This window comes from Micropterus salmoides, unplaced genomic scaffold (assembly GCF_014851395.1).
Source record: "Micropterus salmoides isolate LMB-PRFRI ecotype aquatic unplaced genomic scaffold, ASM1485139v1 Ms_hic_scaffold_4, whole genome shotgun sequence".
Classification (NCBI taxonomy): domain Eukaryota; kingdom Metazoa; phylum Chordata; class Actinopteri; order Centrarchiformes; family Centrarchidae; genus Micropterus; species Micropterus salmoides.
The window spans coordinates 28,162,147-28,187,786 of record NW_024043372.1 but is presented as its reverse complement, the minus strand read 5'-3'; the positions used below and the strand labels follow the sequence as shown (position 1 = coordinate 28,187,786).

At 42.7% G+C, this 25,640-nt stretch overlaps 1 protein-coding gene across 1 annotated transcript; it reads right to left on the bottom strand.

Annotated features, from left to right (window-relative positions):
* Positions 1–467: 467 nt before the first annotated feature.
* On the bottom strand, positions 468–25,326 carry LOC119886681 (RNA-binding protein Musashi homolog 1-like). The gene is made up of 14 exons (XM_038697581.1): positions 25,175–25,326; positions 24,612–24,652; positions 23,735–23,816; positions 23,491–23,575; positions 15,295–15,336; positions 14,732–14,824; positions 9,501–9,549; positions 6,814–6,896; positions 6,442–6,559; positions 5,011–5,091; positions 4,486–4,542; positions 3,282–3,338; positions 2,935–3,089; positions 468–2,824 (listed from the first exon to the last, which is right to left on the bottom strand). The coding sequence occupies exons 1-14, from the start codon at positions 25,237–25,239 to the stop codon at positions 2,783–2,785; spliced, it is 1,050 nt and encodes a 349-aa protein (XP_038553509.1). The 5' UTR covers positions 25,240–25,326; the 3' UTR covers positions 468–2,782.
* Positions 25,327–25,640: the final 314 nt, after the last annotated feature.

Below are 25,640 nucleotides of genomic sequence, written 5' to 3'. Positions count from 1 at the left end.
TTACAGAACATGCCGATACGTGGATATGATCCCTGTCAAAAGTTCAGTGTCATGTAACGTGAATGAATGGATTTAACACAGTAAATCATTTACAATATACACGGGTCAGAGCTTCTGCTGCACCATGTAGCCTACCCGTCTCTTTTGCTGGAAAGTGCTGAACTTCAATTTAAAACAGAAGAAAACTATTGAAACTATCAGGCTGCATATGGCAAACAGCACATTTTCTGCCTTAATAACACTACTATTTATCTCCTTTAGGGAGTTTTCATAAAATATCTCAAGACTGTAACATTAAAGTAAGAAAATGATCCACTGTATGTATGTTTAACATGCGGTTTGATGTGAGAGATCTGTGGATCAAGTAACAGGTTTGCAAAACGTTTGCACCTCAGATTGCGTGCCATTGCAGTTAGGTCTACACATATTGTCAGTGTATAATAACAAAAAAAGCAATCACTATCAAATGCTTTAGAATAATTTATTAGGATTTTAAAATTGAAATTATCAGAAAAATAAAACAAGGAAAAAAGAAAAGCATTACTGTAAAGCTTGGCAGGGGACAGCCCAAATCTTAAACTTTAACTGAGCTCATGTAGAGCTACAAGCTCCATCCAAAGCATTGGCCCTTGTCCTTACATCACAACAAAAGACATCATTAAAATCAATATACAAGGGGAACAAGATCTCAAAACAGAAAAATATAGTTTATTTTTTTTTTTTCTGAAAATAAGTCTAAATGCCGCAGAATTATCCACACGCCGTCTGCTATTACCAATAATAGTAGTATTTTCATTTGTAAGGTAAAAAATAACTTATTGCTTTATTGTAAGTTAAAAAGTTACAGTGTTGGTGTCCAGCAGTAGTTTTATGTCGTGTCCCAGGCGGTCTGACAGAGGAGCGTCTGGCTGGATCAGGAAGTTTTCTGCTGTGCTGAACATCAAATAGGCTGCTTGTTTTTGCAAAACATTAAATTTGTTCCAGCTTTTTGACTTTTCCTGCCAGCCAGCGTTGTCTGCACTGAGGTCCTGTATCAGAGCCGACCGGGAGCGAGACCCTGTTCCATTTCTGTTTCCCTGCCCAAGCCCCCTCTGTTCACCACTACACGGAGCAGCAACTGTATATAAACAATATGTTGGTTCCAGAGGAGCACAAATTTATTAAACCTAATATGAAATGGGAGGGAGGCAGGGGAGAGAGGAGCAGATGAGCCAAAATGGAACAGGGCGATCTTTTTTTTTTTTCTTCGTTTTTCAGTACCAAAAAGCAAAAAAAAAGGCAATCGAAATGCCCCTTCGTTGCCAAAAGTAGTTCCATATTACACCTTGATGTATGCGCACAAACACTCACTCACACACACTCAGACGCAATCACATGCACCTTCAATAGTGATAAGAGGACAGACCATGATTGTGATGTTTTCTACAATTGCTTCTCTGAGAATGTCCTTCATTTGTTTTCACGGTGGACAACACACCGCATAAAAGAAATTAAAAAATAAAAATAAAAGAGAAAACAATTAACAAAAACATTAAGAAGTGAATCGCGCAAAAAAATATATAATATTTTCAAAAAAAGAGGAAGTCAAGTCAACCCCCGGCCCTGTGAACCCCTGATTTCTCCTGTTTACGGTTGTGATTATTCCCGTCGCCCACCATCTTAATCTGAAGTAGTTTTCATGAAGATGAAAAAAATCTGGTTCATCACGGTGTTAAAATGATAAAAGTCAAGAGTTGCTCTTTTTTTCAAGAAGCAAAGCAAAACAAAGTGATGCCTTTGTAAAAGAAGTCTTATTTTAACTGAACGAATATGCCAGACAGACTCCTGGAAGTTTTATTTCTCAACAGCCATCGTCGACAGCGCTGCGCTGAAACATATCTGGAGCGGACTGGCCAACAACGTACACATATACCGTATGCATACTGATAAAACGTAGTGAGGTGACACATAGTAGTAGATGACATCCAGTCAAGTTGCTGTTAACCCTTTCCAAACCAACCAATGACATGCCAGCCGGTTCAGTAACAACCCCCCCCCCCCCTTATCCCAACGTCTATGTACAATATCTTACAGGAAGACATAAAAACATTGCTTTAAAACCAATTACAGAATAAAATACCTTACAGATTATTATTATTATGTCAATATTAATAACAATATTACAAAGGTTTTGTTTTTAAAGACTACCAAAATATACATTTTAGTTTTTTTTCATGTTTCCGTGATGCTCGAGTTAAAAAAAGGGCTTTGTTGGATTTTGTTCTTCCTTCGTTTAAAAATGTTTTTTCAGACAAACACCCATCTCACACGCCTTTTTTCTCTCTCTGTTCACATCAGTAACAGCTTTGAAGGATTTCATGATGAAACGACATATCACATTGAAATAAAATAACAATAATTAAAAAAAAACTCAAAATAGTCCTCTGTGTCTTTGTCGAAGATGACAAACGTTTCTTCAGAGATTTTTTTTTTCTTTTTGCAGTTTTCTTTTCTCAGCTTCAAAAGAAAATAATGGATAACAGAAGGGGAGGATCTAGTTATTAAACTACATGAGGACAAAAGAGGAAAGACAGGGACGTTATGTTGAAGTGAGATTAGTACAGCAAAACAGAGTTCAGGATTTAAAAAGATATTCAGTCGGTGGGTGTAGCCACAGGCAGCCGGGAAAGCCTGGTAGAGCCTGTAGCCAGCCAATCAGGCTGTGCCATCAGTGGGCAGCCAGCATGTTGATTGGCTCATCAGCAGAGGAGAGGCCCTCCCATCTCCAGCGACCTGAGTCTTCTCAGTGGTAGCCATTAGTGAACGCAGTAGCAATCAGAGGGCCCTGAGGATACACAGAGAAGAGTGGATACGCTTTCTATTAGCTTTGTGAATAATATGTGCACCCAAGCATGTGTTCAAGTGCGTGCGGGTTAGCGGGGATGTGTGACCTACCCCTAGACCGTGGCCAAACCCTGTGCTAGGGGCGGGACTAGCGGCGCTGATGTAGCTGCTGACTCCTGAGTCCTGATTGGCTGCAGCATACAGTTCAGCCATTGGTCCAGGGCTGCTGGTTCCCAGGAAACCAGCTGTGCGTGAAGGGGTGGAGCCTTAGAGACAGAGGAGACAAGTCAGGTTTCAGCACTAGAGGGCTTCTCGTGCGCACACATACAGGTCTAAAAATATTCTTTTATTTGTCCAAGCTGGAAATTGTACACACATTCTACCTAAGGCGAGCATACACACAAGTACACACATCCTTTGTCTCAGCATGTCTCACTCACACACACACACACACATACCTCTAACTACTGCTGCTGCGGCTGCTGCCATTGGTCCATATGCAGTCAGGGGAATGGCTGAGGGTTACAAACAGACCAAATCACTGCACAGATGACATTCATTGTGGATTGCTCTCTCATCAGATCATGAGTAACAATCTACAGCTCAAACATCTGTTATCTGATTTAAATCCAACCAGTGGAGAGGGTAAAATCTAAAAAAACGACTGCACCAATAATATTGCATACAATGAAATCTGACTTTAGGCTGGAACAAAATAATGATTGCGATAAAAAAAACAAGGAGGACGACAATTTCAAGCAAAGGTGCACATACAATTCACAGCCTCTAGATGGCGGTGTACAGCCATATTCACAAAACAAGGCTTATAGTAATAACTGGCTGAGTTAGGTAAATAAGGGAAGTGTCAATCCTAATGATTCCTAAATTCTGGATCTAAGAGCAATTCTCAAAGCATTTTAACCTGTGTCTGAGAGAAACTACGAGCAGTACAGAAGACAACTGAGTCAGTAAAGATCTGCTCATAAATTACGCAGATGCTGCTAATTTAATTACATTCTTTTATTTGATTCAAATTTTTTTTTTATGTATTTCAAATTAATGTCAACAGAATTTTTATTTCTTATTTTAATGCTTTCTTTCAATTGTTATTTTTAAAAATGTATTCAACTTTTTATATAGAGAAAGAGAAAAAACTTTTTGTTTTTTATTTCACTTTAATTTTAAATTGAAAAAAATAAAAATAAAAAATCATTTCATTTTTACCCCACCCCTTCTCCTAGCTTAGGACTTCTCTCAGTAAAAGTTGCTCCCAGTAGCTTTGTGAACAGCTTTTACGAGGAAATCTTTGCCAGGAACTTTTAGCGCCAGTGGTAAGATAAAGCACTTTGTTAAAGGATCATTTGTAGAGTCACAGGATGACACACTTCTCTAAGCAGCTGAAAAAACATGACTGGAGTAACTGCAGGAAGCTTCAAAGCATCTTGCAATGGTTGCCTTTTTTATCACCTGAGTAAAGGTTCATTGTTAACTACCTGGCTATTTGCATCAAAGAACAAGTCAGTTTACATGAAACTTAAAGGCACAGTTTGACAATTGGGTAAATGCGCTTATTCGCTTTCTTTCCAGCAGTTTCCTTTGACTCTGCTGCTGAGTAACTTATTGTTTCTCTCAGGACCTAATGAGGAGCGAGGAGCCACTGACCTGTCAGCTCAGGGGGGTGGGATGATGTCAGGAGGGGGGTCCTCTCTAAATGGAATTCTAGAAACAGAGAAGGTCAAGAGAGAGAGTGCTTTGTAAATACAGTCAACATCCACCGGCCAGACTACAAAGCCACATACATACAGACATTCAGCACACAACAAAACACTAACTTGGACGGTCTGCTGTTAGGACAGGCAGGACGGCAGGAGGAAAGGAAGAGGAGGGGCAATGCAGCCCAGTGAAAGGGAGTTACGTAAGTAGATCAAATAAACAGAGGAATATAAGAGGAAAAGAGGCAAATAATAGACAAGAGGAGACATTTTAGAGAAGGAGCAGGGTTTGGAAAGACATACAGGAACAACTGAACTTAAATCTACAAAGGCTCTTCGCACACATTTCATGACCCCCAGTACCTCACAGCTGAATCAACTACATGCTACAGCCTGTACCCTCTGACCTTTCTCCTCTCCCTGTTAGAAGACCAACAGAGAGTGAATTAAATGTTGGATGGATGTGTGGACTCACCTGGGAATTGATAAGTGTAACCAGGAGCGATCCCAGAGTAACTGCGGCTAGTGTAGGTAGTAGTCTGGAAACCTGGGTAGCCTGTAATTTAAAATAATAATCAGTTTGAATAGAACAGAATAACAACGCGTGAAGACATGAAGATTGATCTGTGGTTAACAAAAAAAATGAGTAACCTACAGAGACACCAAAATCTTCAATATGTAGAGCAATTAGTTTGGAGCTAAATACTAAACTGCTACTTCTTAAGCATATACTATGATTAGCGATTAGAAGGAAACCAGTTTCACCTAAAGAAAACATCCCAACTTGCAAGAAGATTGTCATTATGTGATGTTACATAATCATCATATATCATATCATCATATATATATTTTATATAATTTCTTGAAAAAAAACTACGAAACCCAGCCATTATTAAGAATGAACTACATGGTGTATAGGTTCTCTTTTTCTCTTCCCGGGTTCATTTAAATAAACCACTGAATATTTTGAGTTTACAGTGAAGCTCTGGATCAAGTCATCTACTGGGGACATATGTATTTCTTTATGGGTCAGCTTCACCACAGAGGAATTACCAATGAACCAGACTTGATGAGTAATCGACCTCTACAGTGGGGACTACTGTAGGGCGCAGTGTCATATGTCCAGCAGAGGGAGCCAACTAACCACAAATGACACAGATCTCAGTTTGTTTTCTCAATGAGAACGTTTTAAAAAAGATAGTTTACTCCAGTGTGTTGCCCTTCATGCTGTGACCTCTAAATTTCTGATATATTACAGTTGTATTCGCTGGAGGTGTGCGCGTGAGATTCAGCTCAGAGAATAATATCGACCAAAAGTAAGAAGCCAGTTTCAGTTCTAGTCAGCTGAGATGCAGTTTTCTTCAACCTTTCATGGGTGAAGTCAAGAAATATAACGTGACGAGATGTTGAGACATGTTAAGACATTCTTAACATGGAGTCGGTTTAGTTTCTATACTGCAGCACAAAGATTCAGAGCTCTCTACTGACCTGGACTAAGATGTAGATAAAATTTAAAGGCGAAAAAAATGTGTCATCACTGAGTAACATTCAAATGGCAATCACACTTCTCTGATGTTGTAAAGTATTGTTACATATAGAGTGTAAACAGCTTTAAAACAGGCCTGTATTTTGAATAACAAGAATTAGAATTTCTTTCCAGCAATAACTCAAATTCTTTCAATTATATACTCTTTAATTTATATATTACATTACAAATTGTGATATTACGTATATATTTCTGTCCTTTATGTCTGTGTTACGCTTCTGCTCTTAACCAAATGTTTAAGGAGGCCTCTCAGTTAATGGTAGGATCTAAGAGCAATTCTTATTTTCTTAAATACACTGCATTTATATATGCTTTCGGTACAGTGTATTTGCTTCATGTATATTTGAGTTTGGAGCTTACCCAGCATGCCGATGCCCAGCATGAATGCATCCATCCCATAAGGCATCACTCTAGAGCGGCCTCTGGCTGAGCCTGTCGGCGTCATCACCTCCTTGGGCTGGGCTTTCTTACACTCGACCTGAGGCACAGCATAGCAAACCAGTGTCCATTAATAAGTTCAGTGAAAATACTGCGGTAAACACACAACAGGACTCGTAAACAAACACACCCTGCCAGAAAACTAAATGTGGCTCAAGTTAATTCTTATATCGCTGAGTGGATAGCGCTCACAGCCTTTTTGACCATTTTAAACTACATAAACTGAACATGTATTGCAGATCTATTCGTTAAATGACTTTTAGTTCCTGAAATCTGAAATGTATAACTGCCTACCATTTTGTTGTTGATCTCATGGAAGTGGATCTCACACACTTTCTCCACCACGTCTTCATTCTCAAAGGTGACAAAGCCGAAGCCTGGAAGACACACAAACAGACTCTTATTCCAGCATTTGACCTGTCGGATTGTTTTCGTGTTCGCAGTGTCCGGCAGTTATGTCGACAGAAAATGGATGAATCGACATCCCAGAAGCTCTACCCATGAGTGGATATCAGCCATTTCTAACACAAGGAGCTGACGACATCGGAACACGCCACGCATGGCTACACACTGCGTCAGTTACAGTTTTTTTTACAGCTGCTTACACAGTTTTTTCAAAACTCTACACACAAAATGCAACATGCCTGAAGCATTTGCATCAGATGGCAATAATAGTAAATTATTGGTTATACCATGTACACACTGTTGTTCTAAATCTAAAGCTCTTTTGTCTTTCATAGGCTTATGTGTACATTTCCATACAGCGTTCTAGAGTGAAAGTAATGTGCTAAATTGTGCTGAAAAGTTGTTGTCCTTGTTGTCGTCCCCTGCCTCTCCCTCCAATTCCCCTTGCTCTCTGTCCATTGTTGGCATCCATTGTTCAAAACAGGTAATCTGACCTTTGACCTATGTATAGGTCTACTGTATACTAAAGCAGTGATCAGTTAAACAGTTAGTGTTTGCACATGTGAGGAGTGTGTGTGTGACCTCGTGAATAAGTGTAGCATTTTGATTGGTTGAGTTTGGAAAAGGAAAGCAAGTCACTTCCTGTTAGATTTTTGTGTCTCAGGTAGAGAATTGTGTGTAGTGCTTTATGCAATTGAAAACTGAGTGTAAGGGTGAGAAATAGCTTATGGTTTTGGAGATTTGAGGTGAGGTTTTGCTCTTTGAGTGAGAGGTTTAAAAAAATCGCGTGACATGTAAAGATTTTGTGTGTAAACAATTGTAAAAAAACTGTAAGCTGCTGGAATCACGGAGGAGCAAGGATGGGGCGTCGTTTGCCGAAAAACCTGAGCCCAGATTTACTGTCCTCTACCAATTATCCCACCCAATTTTCTCTAACTTCACCATACTCTCTTCCTTCTCCCTCTTTCCTCACTTGTCTCATTAAGTTACATCCTAGCCTGTAACCATCCTGACCCCGTATCTCGACCCTCAGCGGGCGCTTTACTTCTGACTCAGGGATAAATGAAACAAGGGGAGGCGAGAGCAGTGGAAAGACAAAAGAATGTGCATTTGTTTTCATGGACGTTCACCCAGGTACTATGTTTTGTAGGTGTCCCGCGTCTACACATATTACAGTTTTTCACAATTGCTAAGACACATTTCTTGAAACCTTCATCCATTTTCTCAAAACTTTAAACATAAAACCCAATCTTTAAACTACATTCACAAAACCCCTGACTCTTCTGGCAAAATCAAACAATCGCCTCAAAACCATGTGATCAGCGCTCAAAATCAAACACTGCTTTCAAAGCATAAACACAGCCAGACAATATGTAAAACACTACAGAGCATTCTTTAGACACTACATTATAAAACTGAGAACACAGCATCCAGGATATGTAGTTACAGAAAATGTTTTTTGCATATAGGAAACACATTTTCCAATTTAAGAAGTATAGTAATCACAACTTAGTACAGTAAATATATAGTATGCTGTAAGTACTGCAAGTATTACAGTACGGAATATCTGTATATCAGCACTTGCATAAAAATACAGAACTGTAAGCCCAAAGAACAAAGAAAACTAAATGAAAAGCACATTACACTCAAAAATGTTCTGCAGATGCAAAATCAAAGTAAATGAGAGATTCATTCTGCCTCAGCATCACGTCTTCCTGCTGGATCCGGCTAGAGGACTTCATCCACATCACATGCAACCTTGTCCCCTGCCAAGCAAAGGAGGAAAACCCTCTGGTGTTCTGGATGCAGCCTTACTGCAACAACACACCTATCTCACCACAGGCCAATTCCATTGCCTGTAAGAGATTTTCCCTAGTAAATGAATTTCGGTCATAGGTCACCACCAGGCAGAGAAAAATTCTTCTGTTGGATTTAAGTAAGGGCTGTAGGTTGAAGGTAATCATTAACGAATTACTGGTTGCTGGTTGATGTTGAACCACTTGCTTAGCGGGACACCACAGTGAAAGCTGACATCGTCCCATAGACAGGATGTACTGACGCCTGATGATCCTGCTGCTCACACTCAATCAAAAAATCCCAAATCCCACCCAGAAAGGTAAGAAGATGTTCAGTGTTTATAGCCCCAAGGTTGAATGACAGTAAAGAACCTGTCCCTTACTTATAGCTTGGTCAAAGTGTGACATTGCCACTAAGCTGGACAGGGACTTGACCACATATTGGTTTAAGTGTGCAGAATTATGAGTTGTTGTGTGTAAAAGATGACAGCTGTGTTGTAGTTGTGTTTAACTTTTGCCGCATGTATTTACCATTTTGAAGTGCATCACAGTGCAAACTGTGTTTTAGTGAGTGACAGTGTATTTAGAGTTTTGCAAAAAGAGTGGATGAGATTTGCAAACAGTGTCTTAACTACCTGAACTTGTTTAAGGTTTTGCCAAAAGAGTGACTGATTCGACACATGGATTTAGGCCACTGAGCATTTGGTTTAGAGAATGGGGTTTTAGCAATTGTGGAAAACTGTAACATGGTGCAGGCGTGAGAGTATCATAACTGCGTACCTCTGTGTCTGTTGGTTGTTTTGTCAAACATAAGCATGGCATCATCGACCTGTGAGAACAAAGCAAAGAATAGATGAGCTTCGACATATTAACACACACACACACACACACCATTACGCAGCATGGGGTGCCATTGTCCCTCTTTAGCATTGGAGTAAGAGGGGAAAACAGATGGAGAGGGTGGAGGGGGGAAGAGGGTGGAGGGGTGACAGGTGACAAAGGAGAAAAGAAAAAGAAAGAATGAGAGGGAGAGAGAGAGGAAGAGAGCAATGGGGAAATGAGGGAGAGAGGGGGGGGGCGCTGTATAAAAATAAAATGAAATGCTATCTATCAAGGTGAAAAAGAAGTGAATGTTCCCCGTTCACGAGGCGCTGGAGGAAATTCTTTCCCATTCTTTGCTCTGTGTTTCTCCCAAGTTCTGCTCTCTCTCTCTCTCCCTCCCTCCCTCTCTTTTTTTCTCCTTTCATTCGTTCACCCTTGCTGTCTTTCTTTCCCTGTCTACAAAGTTTACTATTCCCATGGAGATCCTGTAAAGAATTTCAATTAGAAGAATCCCCCCCCCCACCCCCCACCCCCCAACTAATTTCAATGAATAGAATGGAGAGAAAGGAGAAAAAGAGAGGGAGAGTACGCATGTGACAGAAAAGGAGGAAAAAGGGAGAAAAGGGGATGAATAATGGGGTGATTTAAAAAAAAGATAGAAGGTGAAGGTTTTGACGGAGGATAGAAAATCTGTCACTCGAACATTTTGGATCAGAGAGTATAGAACAAAGTGAACTAGAGTCTTTGTCAACACGCTCTCCTTTTATTCTCCTTCTCCCTCCACTTTCCGTTTTTGCTCTCACTCCACTGCCCTATTCATATTCCTCCTCCTCCCCCTTTTCACCCTCTATCCTCCCTCCCTCCCTGCCTCACTTGTCCTTCACTGGCAGGAAAGTTAGCAGCTTCTGCTTATGAGGAGAGAGAAAGGGAAGCAGAGGCCTGGGATCACTGCGGAAATAATGTTTGTGTCTTCTGTCGTTCTACAGAGGAGGGAAGGAGAAAAAAAAAAGAGTATTGTGACAAAGTTCACAAAATTCTGCAACACGGCCCTTTCCACATCACATGGAGACACATGTGGAGAATGACTACATGGCTATTTTCATTAGGCAGCAAGCACTGAAACTCAAACCAGTGAAACATGAGTGGCAGAGGCCTCTTGATGGCCAGGCCATCCGATTTCTAACCTTTACCTCAGATGAAAAAAACAAATCCGCGTTGTCTGGTCCGACCGAGATTATGTGTGAGCACGTGACTATAAAAGTGAGTTTTGATTTTCCTTGCCAAATGATGAATATGGGGAGGTTCAAGGCGGCTTCTACAACCTCTCTGACACTTTTCAATTCTCATCCTTGTCAATGTATAGCTTGGACACACACACAAACACACAAACATACACACACACACACAGCACCCCCCACCCCCTCTCCCTCATTCAGTTTTTACCCCTCCCACCTCCTCTCCTCTCCCCTCATGCTTTCCACCCTTCCGGTCGTCCAAACTCAATGACACAGCAGAGAGCCAGGGAACAGGACAGTAAGTAGACAGCTGCGAGCCAACATGTTATCATAAGAGTAGAATTACACGCACAGCTAGCCCTCCTGTTAGCATTAGCAACATCTATTCTGGAAGAGATGACTGATGGCTAGCGCTGCCCCAGTCCCAGGTGCTTTTGATCTGTGCTGCTCTGAGGCCACATTTCTGAAGCCAGAAAAAAAAAAAAGATAACATGGTGTACAGTCATGCTAGCACGGTGCATCTAATTGTTTCCCATTCGGATACAATGGTGTGCTGACTTGAGAAGTTATTCTGTCACGCGCGTGAGCTTACACTGTGGTCGCACACCAGCCCCCTTGCCCTTGCCAAAACCCATAAGGAGATGAATCTCCAATGTCCACTGCCTGGGGTGCTGTAAGACAATCTGATTGGATAGCTGTGGGGTTCTGAAATTGACTTAGCAGCGGCTCAGTCGCTAACTAGTCAGCATGCATGCAGAGAGCAAAGAAAAGTTAAGGTCATACTCTCATGAAGTTCTGACATTCCCAGATGTACCGAAACAAGGGTCAGCTGTGACCATGTGTCACTTTTTGGACTGCAGCATTAAAAATATCCAGGTTTTAGTGAAGCGTGCAGCTATTGTCTGAAGAACAAGCGTTTGCTGACAAGTCCATTACACTTTTTGCGAGATTATGAAAGGTGGCATTCACATTTTTTCCCTTCTGTCTCCTCACATCTCCCTCTTTCATTCTCTCACTCCCTCTCTCTCTCTCTCCGGCCATCTCTCTCTCTAAACAGGCCAGCAGACAAAGTGTTCAGTCAAGCCTCCTAATCGCCAGCTCACATGGGTGAGTGGAGTCCCAACTTTTCCCGTCTGCCTGTCCGTGCTGCATTTTTCATCTTATCCACTCCTTCCTTTGCTTACTGCTCTGGCCTATTCTCTCATTTGATTTCAGGAGAGTTTCATAGAAAAAGGGGCTTTAATGGTAGTTTTTCAGGAATGCAGTACAGAGACGCAGGATAAAAAGCATGAAAACAGGGATTTCTCTGGGATCAAACGTAATTGACTGTATGACCAAAATGCTTGAAATGCTAATTATTAAATTACCTAACTGCATGCCGGATTTTCAGTTTCAGCCTCGGCCAAAAAGAAAAGAGGTGTTCTCAACTCCTCCAGGTTAAGGGGGATTACAAGACGTCCACCTCAGGATTAAGACCTATTTCTCATACAAACATGGCTGCTGTAGTCTTATTGGCCTTGGGACATTTAGCAACAGAACCACCTGGCGTGTCAACTGAGCAGCCGTTTCAGTCCAGGCGGATGAAGTTTCTGTAGGTGTGCTTTCAGAAGTATACTTTTTTTTTTTAAATAAACAGCGGCACGTATCAAAGAGTTGCAGAAAACGCATAGTGCATTCTGTGTTTTCCTTTGCGAGGCGGTGCCACAGTATGAAAATAAACAGGACACTGAGTACTACCCCATCCTAACCTGCACCTTGTAACCAGGCTCAGATAATAAACAAGAAATACCTCCCGCTCAGCAGGAATGCACTGTGGGATTGGCGCTATCCTTGATACAGCTTTGGTCTCACGTGTCCAAACAGTCCAAATATTCCCTCATCCTGCGGAGGGAGTGTTGTCTTAGACCGGGCTGCCATTTTATAAAACACAGTCAGGAAGCATGACACATGTCACAACAGGCACCTTACAACGAGTTCAACTGTGCGATGGTCACACTTGTAATCCAGGTCGACCGGGCTCCGTGACCCAGATTTACAAGACATTATTTAAATTTGCACTAGCACCTGAAATATGGTAATACCCCAAACACGAGTCAGAGGCCAACTGAGAGAAAACACAACCAGACACGAGGCAGAAGGAGGTTCGTGCTGTTAATTTCTTCCAACCCATTAGGCCTACATCCTGAAGCGATGTTCATTTTCAGACTCCTTCCTGCTCACCAACAGCAGAACCACACACTTAATGTTTGCGACAACTGGATCGCCGGCTGTGAGTCTTACAGTCTGTGCAAATGTATGCAAGCTCGCCTCCCGTCGCAGCGGCGGCAATGCCACTGTCACACTTTCATGCACACACACACACACACACACATCATCCTCATTCATGCAAATACACACTTCTTACACATTTTTTTAAAGAAAAAACCAAAAAAAGAAAAAACACACTGGATTACAGCGGGACAATGGACGAAAGCAGGTCACCACGGCAACAAGCTGAGATTGACTGCAGCAGGGTGTGTGTATGTGGGATGGGAGGGGAGTGTGTCTGAGGTACTGATTTTGGGTATGGTGGGGGGGCTGTTGCAGGAGCAGCTGTTGCATTTGATTAGTTAATATTGAGGAGCCTGAACTCTATTCAAACGCACTCGTAAACCCCACAAAAGTGTAGTTGGCTAAAAAGTAACCCAACATTTCATGCATGAGGGATACTTTGATACATTTATGGCCCCATCAGATTGGTGTTTCTCCCTTTCACAGTCACTTTTCCTCCTCACTATCTCAACATTCCTCCTTTTCTCTGCCCTTCAACCCTTCTGAGTTACCCTCCCTCACTCTCTATGGGGGGTCGCTTCTTCCCTTTCAGTCCCCCGCCATCTCCCTCTTCTCTTCCCCTCCTCTCAATGCTTTTTTTTTCTTCCTCCCTCTCCCCGGCCACTCTCCACAGCATGTGTTTGCCTTTCACCAAATTTCATTCAAAGGAGCTAAGCAGGACAAATGTAGAAGCTAAAAACACTGCAGCAAAACAGCTAACAAAGGAGATAAACTAACTAATACTGTGGCTGGCAGAGCAGAACACACAGCATCTTTCTTTCCTTTCTTTTGGTTCCTTCTCTTTCAGTCTTCTCTTTGCCCTTCAACGTCTCACTACTTCTTCTATGAAATTAGGCCACTTTTGCACTTTTTGTTGCGCCTCGACTCAAATGAAAAGGGGAAAAGAGTAAGAGTCAAGGAGCAGAAAAACAAGCTGAAACTGACTTAATGTCAAAAGGGATAGGCCAGGGCCGACAAATGAATATAATCTATCAAAGGTGCACAGTCCATTAGAGCAGTGATTCCCAACCAGGGGTACTTGTACTCCAGGGAGTACTTCTGCAGATGCCAGGGGGTACATGGGAAGATTGTGGAGTAGCTCAAGTAATTTGATAAAAGTAGAAATTTCCACATCATGTTAACACCGCATACCACTAAGATTGTGTGAAAACTAGTAAGCAAGCAAGCAGAGTAGCACAGTGAAACAGTTAACATTAGCTAAAAGATAATGGATAAATGAATAGATTGATAGTTGTGGAAATAACTGAAAAAGTTAGCTGAAAGTAATGTCTTAAATGGGGAACACTAGCTAAGTAATGGATCAAATAAATAACTAAAAGTAATGGATAAACTGTTAAAATAGTTAGCCGTAAACTCAAACAAACTGACCTAATTAACAGATCAATTCCATGGAGAAATATTGAAACATTCAGTATTATATTCACTTTTATATCATTATTAGTTAAATAATATCCAGTTTGAATTCAGTGTGAACACATTTTTACAGGATGTTGATTAAGGGGTTCTTGAGCTCCTCTGACCAGTCTGACACAAAAGGTTGGGAACCACTGCACGAGAGAATCTGAAAGACTTTTCACTGAGTGTGATGGCTACAAATAGATGCCAGATTTGTGTATAGTTTACCTTTCCAAACTGGTCGAAGTAATGCTTCACATCTTCGATTGTAGTATTGACTGACAGTCCTCCGACAAAGATCTTCTTTGTCCTGGTCACCAGCTAGCAACACAGAAGAAGAAGAAGGCATCGTTTACCACTAATCACATTAGGCAGGGGTAGATGCCGGTGATAAAGAGACTTTGTGTTTATCTAATCTAAGAGATTTCTGAAAGCTCTGCTGAGCATGCAATCTAATTCACATCTGTTGAAGGTCTTTTACATTTAGGGCCCAGAGGTGTGTGTGTGGACAGGTGAGCACTATCTGTGTGTAGGCATTCATTTATGTGTGTGTGTGTGTGTGTGTGCCAGGACAAAAATTAGCGTGTGCATAACATGTTGGCTGCTGATGGTCGGGGGTTGGGCGGGGTCAGGGTATAGGGTCACGGGGTCAGTCTGGACAAGTGGATTGCAGCTCCTCTTTGGTCATGTGCCTGACTCTAATCCCAGCCAACCAGGGCTGAGTAAAGAGGGGTGACACGTCACATCATCACTACTCCTCCTTCCTGTTAACCCCTTCGGAGTGCACTCACCTTAGGCTGCGCCCGGCGAGGAAACGCCACCTTTGGGTCGATCTGTAGGGGAGAGATGAGTTAAGATGAGTTGAGATGAGTTGGTGAAAATAGAAGAAGCACATTTCAAGACATCCTACTGTGCATTTGATTGCAGTTTTGATGACTGATGAACGGAGCCAATTGTGCTAGGCCGGCGCTACTTCATTACAGATATTTAGAAGATCCTATTAGAAGTGAGCTATTTTTGACATTTGCTTTATCTTCTCATTGTTTGGTGACACACAGACCACACAGGTGTAAGTGTAAAAATAATAATAGCAAATTGTTTTTCCTTTAAATTTTCGAACTTTTCTTTTCTTCTGGCCTTATTAAAACCCAATATGGGGAAAAGTATTGAAGTGGTAACCCTCCCTTTGCTTTCATGAAGGTGCCAAAACAGAAATGCAATGTTATTAAACCAAAAAAGGAAGTATTTTATATTTCATGCATGAATACATATTATATATTTCTTTAGTTTGCCAACAAGCCGTTTGCAGACAAATAAATGTACAATATACATAGCTACACATTACTTACGTTGGGTGTCAATTCCACCCCATAAACAGATTTTTCTAGGCTTTATGAGTTAGAAACTACTGTCAGCATACTAAAGAAATGCATAAAGCTGAAAATCCATGTTTTACAGCTGAAGTCTCATGTAATCAGTATAGAATCATGTTTATAAGAAATTCTTATAAAATTTGGAAAATTATCAATTTGATAAAACAATTTTAAACATGTTTTTTGGTTTTAAAAAAGGGGTTAAACAGAGAACAAATTTCCCCTGTGTCTTTTGAGACTCGGAGGAAGACCCCTTCTTACCTAGAGCACCCACCTTTAAAATACAATAAATAAATAAGTTTCTTTGAGCAAAGACACAAAAACCTCTACCTGCTCTGGATATGTTGTTCAATAGCTGGTCCTGTGCCTGTGTAAACTGAATTTCACTCTGGGCATCAATCAATTAACACACTGTTAACTAACTAGAATTAGTTACAACACAGAGCCTCTAAGTATGAACCCATCAAGGCCTACAGGCCCAAAAGTAGATCGAATGCTAATCTGCGAGTATGTATAGTAGGCCCTTGTTTATGCAAGCCCCAAAAAATCCAAACACATCAGCCAAACAAACAGGCGTATGGAACAAAATACACAGTGAGACATGAATATGTACTTTCCCTAAATTGACACAACTAAATGTATCTTAGCCACAAGCTAGATAGAGCAGGGCAGTCTGGAATCCAAAAGGAGCATTTAATATTCTGACTACATTTCAGATAGATATATATTTTTTTCTTAAATCTCACAAATCCAGACAACCTCCATTTTGGATTAGCAAGATTTGACTGTATCCATATTTCTCCCAAGTGGAATGTCTCGGCAGTGGTCAAGGTTACAGATAAAATTAGAAGCAAATGAGTTTTGAATGAGCTGGCCTTTAATAATGCTAAATATGCAAAGCCTGGCCTGGCATTTTAAATTTGTGAGGAATCTCATGTTATTCTCACTCAAGCCGGCGAGAGAGATGATTTTAGGTCACAGGACCTTGTAGTGTATTATGGTCTTAGAGTTCCATCTTTGTTCTAATAATTGGATGTGTGAAGCAAAACCCCTTGTGTCTCACACAGCCGCTATCAGAGGTATTGAATTGATATTGGCAACTAAAAGGAGCCTATCACATGGCCAGAAATAAGTACATATTACGTGAACAATGCACACAGCACAAGGGAGGGTGTTCATTCAATATTCAAGCAATCCTTTCGTCTCTTTCCTGTGATAATTCCCTGCTTCTGATGACAAATCTACAGACAAAAATATCCTACGAGGACCTTTAAGTGCCTCAGATTTAACGCCGCTTCGAGAGCACAACGCTGTGTAACTAAGATGCAGCTGCAGCGTCCTTGGAAGGGATTGCAGAAGGTCTTTGCACCTTGAAGTGGGACACAAAGACGAGAGGAGTCATGTCACCTCCAGCTGGTCTGAGCACAAAGACAAAGGTGACAAGGACACGCAAAGCCACCGGCGACTATCGGCAACAGCAGTGCACCAACAGAGCGCCCTAACAAACAATGACAACACAGCATTTCTTACAGGATCTGAGCTTAGTAGGCCAAATGTTACATTATAAATGTGTGGTTTCATACTCTTTGATCACCAACCCAGTGACTTTTGTACCACCTGCTTTTCCTCCTTTAACAGAAATCAAAAAGATGACAGCAAAAGACACAAATACTGGAAATGGCAAGTGCAGATGCAGCAATTTCTATATGGGGGTGTCTACTCTTCGCAGTACACGTAACAGTGCACCTGCACTACTGGAAAAAAACTGTCTCTACGTGTATTTTATGGCAAAAATACAATAAGCGAACCATAAAGAAGGGAGAAGCTTCAGTGACCTCCAAAGCATAAGACAATGACACAATAACAGACAGTGATTTGCCTAGTCATGATTAAATACTGTACTGTGCCATGTTTTCCTGTAAATACATATTTGTCTAAAAAACACAGCCTAACTTTATAAAACAGCCCCGGTGTAAAGTGGCTGGGAAATACGAGCATTATATCCAGCGTTTTTACTCCGAACTGAAAGTGCTGAGAGGTAACAGCCTCTCATGCTCAGGCCAGCCCACCTGCCTTTAAGTGTTTTAATAAGACTAGAGGACAGTTGCTGCCCTGAGGCGATTATGTGGCAGAGACACAGACCATGAGCTGACAATTACAACGCTCCGCAACAAACTCTCACATTTGATACAAGGCAGCAGTCACGTACAGTATATATACAGTAAAATATTGACCAAAAAAAACCCAACAACCCTGTTTCTACAAGCTGAATGCATAGGAACACAAACATCCAACATCCTGTACACTCAACAGCACGTGGTGAATTTAAAAAGCAGTCTCCTGTCCATGTGTCTTTGTGAGATCCATTTCTTCTTCGATTCTGCTTGCACCAGGAGTGGAAAATCGGTACATATGTGGATTATATCAATAACACCAATGTTTTGGTTTATCCAGTTAATAAAACACCTGACAAATCAAGATGCGTCATCACATTGAGGCAACAATCTAATTAATGCAATGTAATCAAAAATATTTAAGTGATGGGTACCATGGTGCAAACAGTATATAAATAAATCGGTTGTGAAGTTTATATGTCTCATGGTATATCATCACATATTTCACATGTTGTCAAAACACCAATATTTCAGAGCTTTTAAATGATCAGGAGCTCTTAAAAAACAGCCTAAAATACAGAAGGTTACCAACTAGACTAGGTTAGGCCTAATGCAATATCTGTAGTAGTGCTACTACGGCTACATCATGCCATGCTGTTAAAAAATCATTCCACTTCAGCGAAATAACAGAATATATATCTAACATGTCATTTCTACACTGTACTCAGAAGGCTACAATAAATGAAAACTAAAGCATCTATCAGACTGGCGGATTAGCCTCGAGGAAGACAGATAGGCCACAAAGCAAAAAGTAAAATGACTTAGCCAGGTCACTGTTCGCAACACTCAGAAATAGCTCTTCAGAGGCTTGGCATTGAGAAGCGGCACTGCAATGTAACAGTCCCAATCAACAGCTCCCAAAGAGTGGTGAAAATGTAACTACTCGTGAATATGAATAACGTTCAAACCTTTCTAGGAAGATAAAAGTTGCTCTTCCCAGACGGACAAAGAAGAGTTATGACTGAGTGTTCATGAAATGGTCTGACTAACATCCTGCTTCATGACATCCAACCTCTGCACAATCTAAGTAGCAAAGTGAGGGCAGAGCCTACAAATACGATTTAGGTGGTTTAGCTTTTATAACTAGACTATTCTACAACCAATAGTCACCTCACGTGGCCCAGCTCGTCCACCAGTGTTACAAACTGGAAAACAAAAATAAAAAGTAGAATGTCAAATCAATAGATAGACTTAGAGAGAGGGAGAGAGGGGTGAAATGAGAAAGCACAGGGAGAAAGAGAAGGCATTCATTTGGAAAACAGGAGTCAGCCCATGAGAAAGTGGGCCTGTCCAGTGTGGCGGTGCAGTGGGGCCGTCGCAGCAGGCAGCCCCTCTGATTTCATTAATTAACAGGACAAAGAGTACAAAACAGATGGGCCTGTAGAGGAACTGGGGCTCCCGTGCAAACCCCACGGGCACTCATACATACACACTCACTCACTCATGGGCACCCACATAAAGTAGCACAAAACATAAACACGAGCACATGTATACAAAGTGGCACATATATGTCATTAAACAGGCGAGACTGCAGAAATACACTCACACACATATACTAATTCGCCTCTCCCAAACTAATGACAGCGAGTGCATCGCCGTCACATATAGACATTAAAGCTCTGACACATCAGCCAACCTGCCAAGACATTCTTGCAAACAAAACGGCAAACACCCACGCTGATAAAAAAAAAAAAGGCTTTGCCCCATTATGGCAATATAATCAATATAAGCTAAACAAAAAGCTATAAACAGAAGAGGAGACAAAAGGAGTTGGCATGTCAGCGCATGCACACAGAGTGAGAGGGGAGACTTGGTTTGGGCCCAGGCCAGCAGGGTCAATCTGCACAGCTGAACAATGGCACAGTAATTAGTTAACGAAGCTCACTAATGAGGACCTATCCCAACCCCTACCCCTATAACCCTGCTAGGGCGTCTCGCCAGGGCGGGTGTGTGTGTGTGTGGCAGTGGTGGTGGGGAGGGGCTGGGGTCGCGCATGTGTAACATGGATAGAGATCCCTGGATCCACCGTCAGAGCAGGACCAGTCTTTATCCTCAGATCTGAGGCCGCGCATGTACCTCGGAAGGCCCAATCCAGTTTGCATCCTTCAATCCGATTAGTTGCTCTTCAGATCTATACTAATTACAGCACAGGAGCTGGGCCTCCCTCTCCATCTCCCTCTCTCCTCCACCCCCCTCTCCAGTTATGTCCACGTCAGCACTAATAGCTAATCTCCAATCAGGAGCGAAGGGCCAGTGCTAGCATCTAAACTCTCCACTAACCAGGTGTTAGACCGGTAGCCCCAATGGCCCACAGAGGCTGGTGCTAACATATGTTGTTGCCCGGCTGTAGAAGAGAGCAGCTATATTAGCACCACACTGATGACTACTGTACCTTCACAGGCGGTCTTGCCAAAAGCAGCAATTACCACCTACTGTAACACATTTAGAAAAGAGCATGCCCGGTTTAATTTCTGTAAAAAACAAAGAGGAAATGCAGACTGCTCCCTTTCTTGCTATTGCCTTCTATAAAAAGATATTTGTCTTTTAACTAAGATTAGTTAAGCAGTGGACCGGGATTTTTTTAGGGTTTATTTCAGGACACTGCCCCTTTCACACATTACATAATTCAAAAGTCCTACCTACAGTATACAGAGTCACAAAGAAAGTAAAGCACAATAATCCATCACTTATGTGCCTGAATCGGTAAAACTAAATTGTGCTGACATCTGAAAACCTTCACAACAACACCACAACTGATACCACGCCATAATCTAACATCACCCGGCATTGATCAGAGCAAATGAGAAGAGGACGCGTTTCAGAGAATATCTGGTCTCTTTCCCGTAACCGGTTCCAGGGAAGTATCTCTCAGAGAAAACAAATACCAGTTGTGCCCTTCTTCTCTGTCCAGAGAAATACAACAGTACACCACTGCCCCGAGGCCATACTCTGCCCCGGCAGGAAATCTGACCTCCAACCAAAACACCAGCCTCAACAGGCCCTCACTCTAAAAACAATAGACAACCTCTCATTTGTAGCGTTTACATTTTTAAGGCACGCATGTATTGAGAGTAACTAATAATGTCCAATCAGTATTTGGTTGGTTCCCTTTCTAGGGGTGCATAAAACAATACTGGATGTAACCGGATGGGCTGTAAATGTTTAATACCACATGTAACCAACGGTATGGACCTTGCACCAGTTAATGTAGTACTCCTCACCCCCAGCAGCACCCTGTTGCTGTGCATGAATCATCCCTCCCCATCCCTTTCATTCACCTTCCCCGTCTCTCTCTTTCCTGTGTCAGGCCTCATAGCGTCTTTTTGCACAAACCAAAAGGCACAACATAAAAAGGAAGAAATAAAAAAAAAAATCAGAGCACTGAATATACTTCCTCGTTCCTGGGAGGAATGTCTTTCTTTCTCACATCTCATGCTGATCAAACAATATAGTTAAGAGAGTCCAGGTGTGAGGAGGACACAAAGAGCACAGAAAATCATTCGAATGGTACAGGTATATTATATTATATTGTATAACATATTCAGGAATATCCAAGGAATTTGACCTGCTGTATGTTTAAACAAAAAATGACCTCTTGAACTGCTTTATTCATAATTAACTAAATAAAGAGAAAAACATCTTACCTAACACAGTGGATTGAGCTAGGAATGAGCGGTATTGCTGCTGCACAACATTTGCTCATTTAGCATTAGCGATGGTTTATGTATTGTCATATAAGCAAAACAAAACAAAAAACACAGTCTAAGTCATTGTTGTGTTTAACGATACAGCCCTTGCAAATCTGAGAGATTTTCAAACACATGGGGGAAATATATCTGCGCTCTTATTTCCAACATGGAACGACAAAATGGCAACCATACCCTGTTTAAAACGCCTGGTTGGATAAACGGTACCACGGCGTGCTTCCCCCCGCAGAATGATGCCACAACAACCTGAGCATCCAAAGCTGCATTTGAGTGGTTAACATTATTATTGTTTAGCCTTATGCTGTATTTTGGTTTATAATAGGGCAACGCCTCGCCCCACCAGTGGCCTGCCAAGCTGAGCTTCCAAAAAGCCTCTGCCTCCGAACCAGTGATCACACAGCACACAGCACACACACTAGTTTTAATAGGTAATGTGACTCACTGTATAACACTTTACAGTTGCTTGGAACTTACTTTCAAGCTAAAAGAACTGACAGATTACCAGCAGCAACACTCACTTTGCAATAAATAACATGGCAACTGTGCAGAAAGATCCAACTTTGCCAAAACTCATATTTGAAAACCGCACCTTAAAAACCAAACAGATAAGATCTCCATCTTGCACAAAGTATAAAGGTCATGACATAACATTGTCTGTGCATGTCAGAGCTCTGCTGCCCAGCCGAGGAGAGTGTCTTAAGTTAATGCAAAATAGCTGAGAAGTTGTTATGGAGACAAAATCCCATCAGGCTTTGCAGCAACAGCGCTGTCTCCTGTGGCTGGCGTCACCCCCAGCAACAGGCCTTCTCCAACAACTAAACCAACTCTACCTTTTCTCCACCCCTGGGCTCTGCTGCCTTTCTGTGCCACCGGTTTTCACTCTCAAATGATCCTATTGTGTGTGTGTGTGTGTGTGTGTGTGTGTGTGTGTGTGTGGTTAGGAAAGGCCACAAGCTGACGAAGACACACCCAGCCTCGTTTCTACAACCAATCTACATGACCAAGAGGGCAGCATTCACACCTTCATAGACATTTAAATCACAGTCGGTCATCTTGACCACAGGGATGCACTGGTGTCCTCTCACCCCTGTCCTCTGTGAGGACATAATGTAGCTAAACACAAACATCGAGTGCTCTTGACCTTTATTTGGTAACTGATCTGTCCCATTTACCCACATTTAATTTTTCACAGGTAGGAGGGGACAATCACAGAGTAACTCTAGATCACAGTAGTTTTTCAAACAAACCTTGACATCAATATTTAAATTCAGCTAAGACTCATTTGGACCTCACAGACTTCCCCCTTGGGAACCACTGCCACAACTGTTTCCTCAAACTTTTTTTCCCTCCCCTGTGAGAGCAGCCACTAGAAAACAAGTGCTGTTATTTTCTAAGGGGTGGGGAGGGGGACTTGCGAGCTCTCTGCATAAACCCTTTGAGGATTTTGCAGGGGCTCCAACCCCATTCAGGTCCCCAGGTAACCATGGCAATGAAGACCAAGAAAGAACGCTTTCATGTTGGCGCCCTGAACCGGGATTTGGAGGGGGAAATGAGAGGAGAGAGAGGAGGAGGAGGGGCTGCTCCAAAACGCACTCCTTAACTTTACAAGACATACGGTGGGAGGCAAAATGCACCAAAGGGAAGAAAAAAAACATGCAACACAGACTCCGAAAAGTTAGGCTAACCCAAGACAACCCACTGGCTGCATCCAGCTCTGCAAAGGCACAACTCACCGTTTTGGAATCCAATTCGTGTCTGTTTTGCGCCAAAACCTTTTCCACGCCGGCTTGTTCTGCGTATGTCACAAACCCAAACCCCCTGTAAAGGAAAAGAAGGGGGGGAGGAAAGCAATTAAACTCCCCTCAAAAAAAATGTTGAATGCAAACTCACTGCACCTTAAACAGTCTCATGGAAAAGCTTGGAAGAGCATGAGGCATCCAGTGATAGGACGACGGAGTGCACACGCCTCCCTCTTACCTCGACCGCTTGGTAACGGGATCCCGCATCACCATACACTCCTTCACCTCGCCGAATTTACAGAAGTACTCCTTCAGGCCCTCTGCAAAAGACAGCAAGTGGGGAGGGGGTGGTGGGGGCATGGTTAAACGTACATCCAGATATTAGACACGACTGTCCCTACAGGCCGTGGTGTAGGTGATGTGCTGGCCGTGGCTGGAAAGAGACAATGGGGTCGGGCGGACCACGTTGTGTTCGTGTCCCTCCGGTCCTCGGGGACTGTAGGCTACACACACACACGGGCTATCTGGCCATTCAGCATAATAGCCCATTAGGCCCATAAACAAAGCTACACTTGGTGACGATTGCTGTGTTGACACGGCTAGATAATAACACGGGCCATCGCAACAAGAATAAACTGTAGCCTGCTCGTGCACCAGCCCCCCCCCCCCCCCCCCCCCCCGTGCTCGTGGCTCTTAAAATAAATGAATGGATTCATCCGGGTGTAGCAATAAGGGGAAACAACACACGAGCGTGGGCATCAATATGAGCTGAACTTCTGTTTTAACGCTGAATAATCGACCCCTTTTACTATAAATATCCGTCTCTGTTATTAACAGTGTAATGGGCGCACAGGAAAAAAAGGCAGACAAAGTCGGTGAATGTGTGCATGCATTTCCAGTGTTAATCTCCCTGCGTCTTGGCAAGTCTAAATCCTAAGAGCTGATCCTTATTGAATAGGAGGCTTTGATTTAACTATTTACAGTGCCCCCCCCCCCCCCCCCAACTTCAGGAAGCCTCTCGGCTAATATGGAAGCTATTATTAAGCCAAATGTATACAGACGTAAACAGGAGGCTTTCATTCAGACTTGTTAAAGTAGCGTGCGGGACAGCTCACCTTGTGTTGTCTGCCAACTCAGACCCCCGATGAACATTTTGCTGAATGAGAGAAATACAAGCGGTAAGTCACACAGAATAACACGCGTCTTTTAAGCAAAACACAGGCACATTCAAAGGGGGGGGGGGGGGGGACCGGTGGGGAATTGTGTGTAATATAGCATCAATAAAGTAAGAAGAAAGCATCGGCCATGTTGCGAAGTCACCAATCGGGCCGTTATAATCCCCTAGAGGAGGGGAAAAAGGGAGAGGATTTTTTTCCAGAGGATGGAGGAGAAGTTGCAATGTGGCCTTCTGGAGGAAAAATCGAGAGAAATAAACAAACAAGAGAGGAAGAGAGAGAGACAAACAGGCGGAAAAGCAGCGGTGCGTCTGTGTCTCCTCCGCTGAGTGGATCCATCCCACACATCGGCTACAGACACACACACACACTGTACACACAGCGTGCTTGTCTTTTGTCTCGGCGCGGCTCCGCTCCCGCACTGAACTCAACTAAAGTCCAAGGTGAACTCAAACCGGGCCGAGAGGCGAGCAAAAGGCGGGCAGGCGGGCTGAGGCTGTTACCAGGGGTCGTGGGGGGAGTTGTCCGTGCTGGAGGACAGGCTGCTCTGGCTCCCTTCCGTATCCATTCTGCTCTCCGCTGGTATATTCCCGCACTGTGAGGCGAGGAGAGGCAGTGAAGCTCCACTGCTGCTGCTGCTCCAGACTCAGGGGCGGGCAGCCGAGAGGGGAGGGAGGGGGGGCCGGAGAGGTGGGGGTGGGGCGGTTAAAAGGAGGAGGGGTGAGCGCGGGGAGAAACACACACACACACACACACACGCTCTGAGAGAAGCTCCGCCTCTACCTCGTTTTCCGTAGCCTACCCTGGCCTCGGACGTCCCTCCCTCCTCCCCCCTGCACGTTGCCTGCCTTTATTAATGCTGCCAGTGGCGCTCTCTCTGTAGTTTTCCCCGCCGTTCTCGTCATTGGTTGATCACCATGGCATGGCCCATTAAAGCCTTTTGAATGTTTTGAGATCTACAGAAGCGTT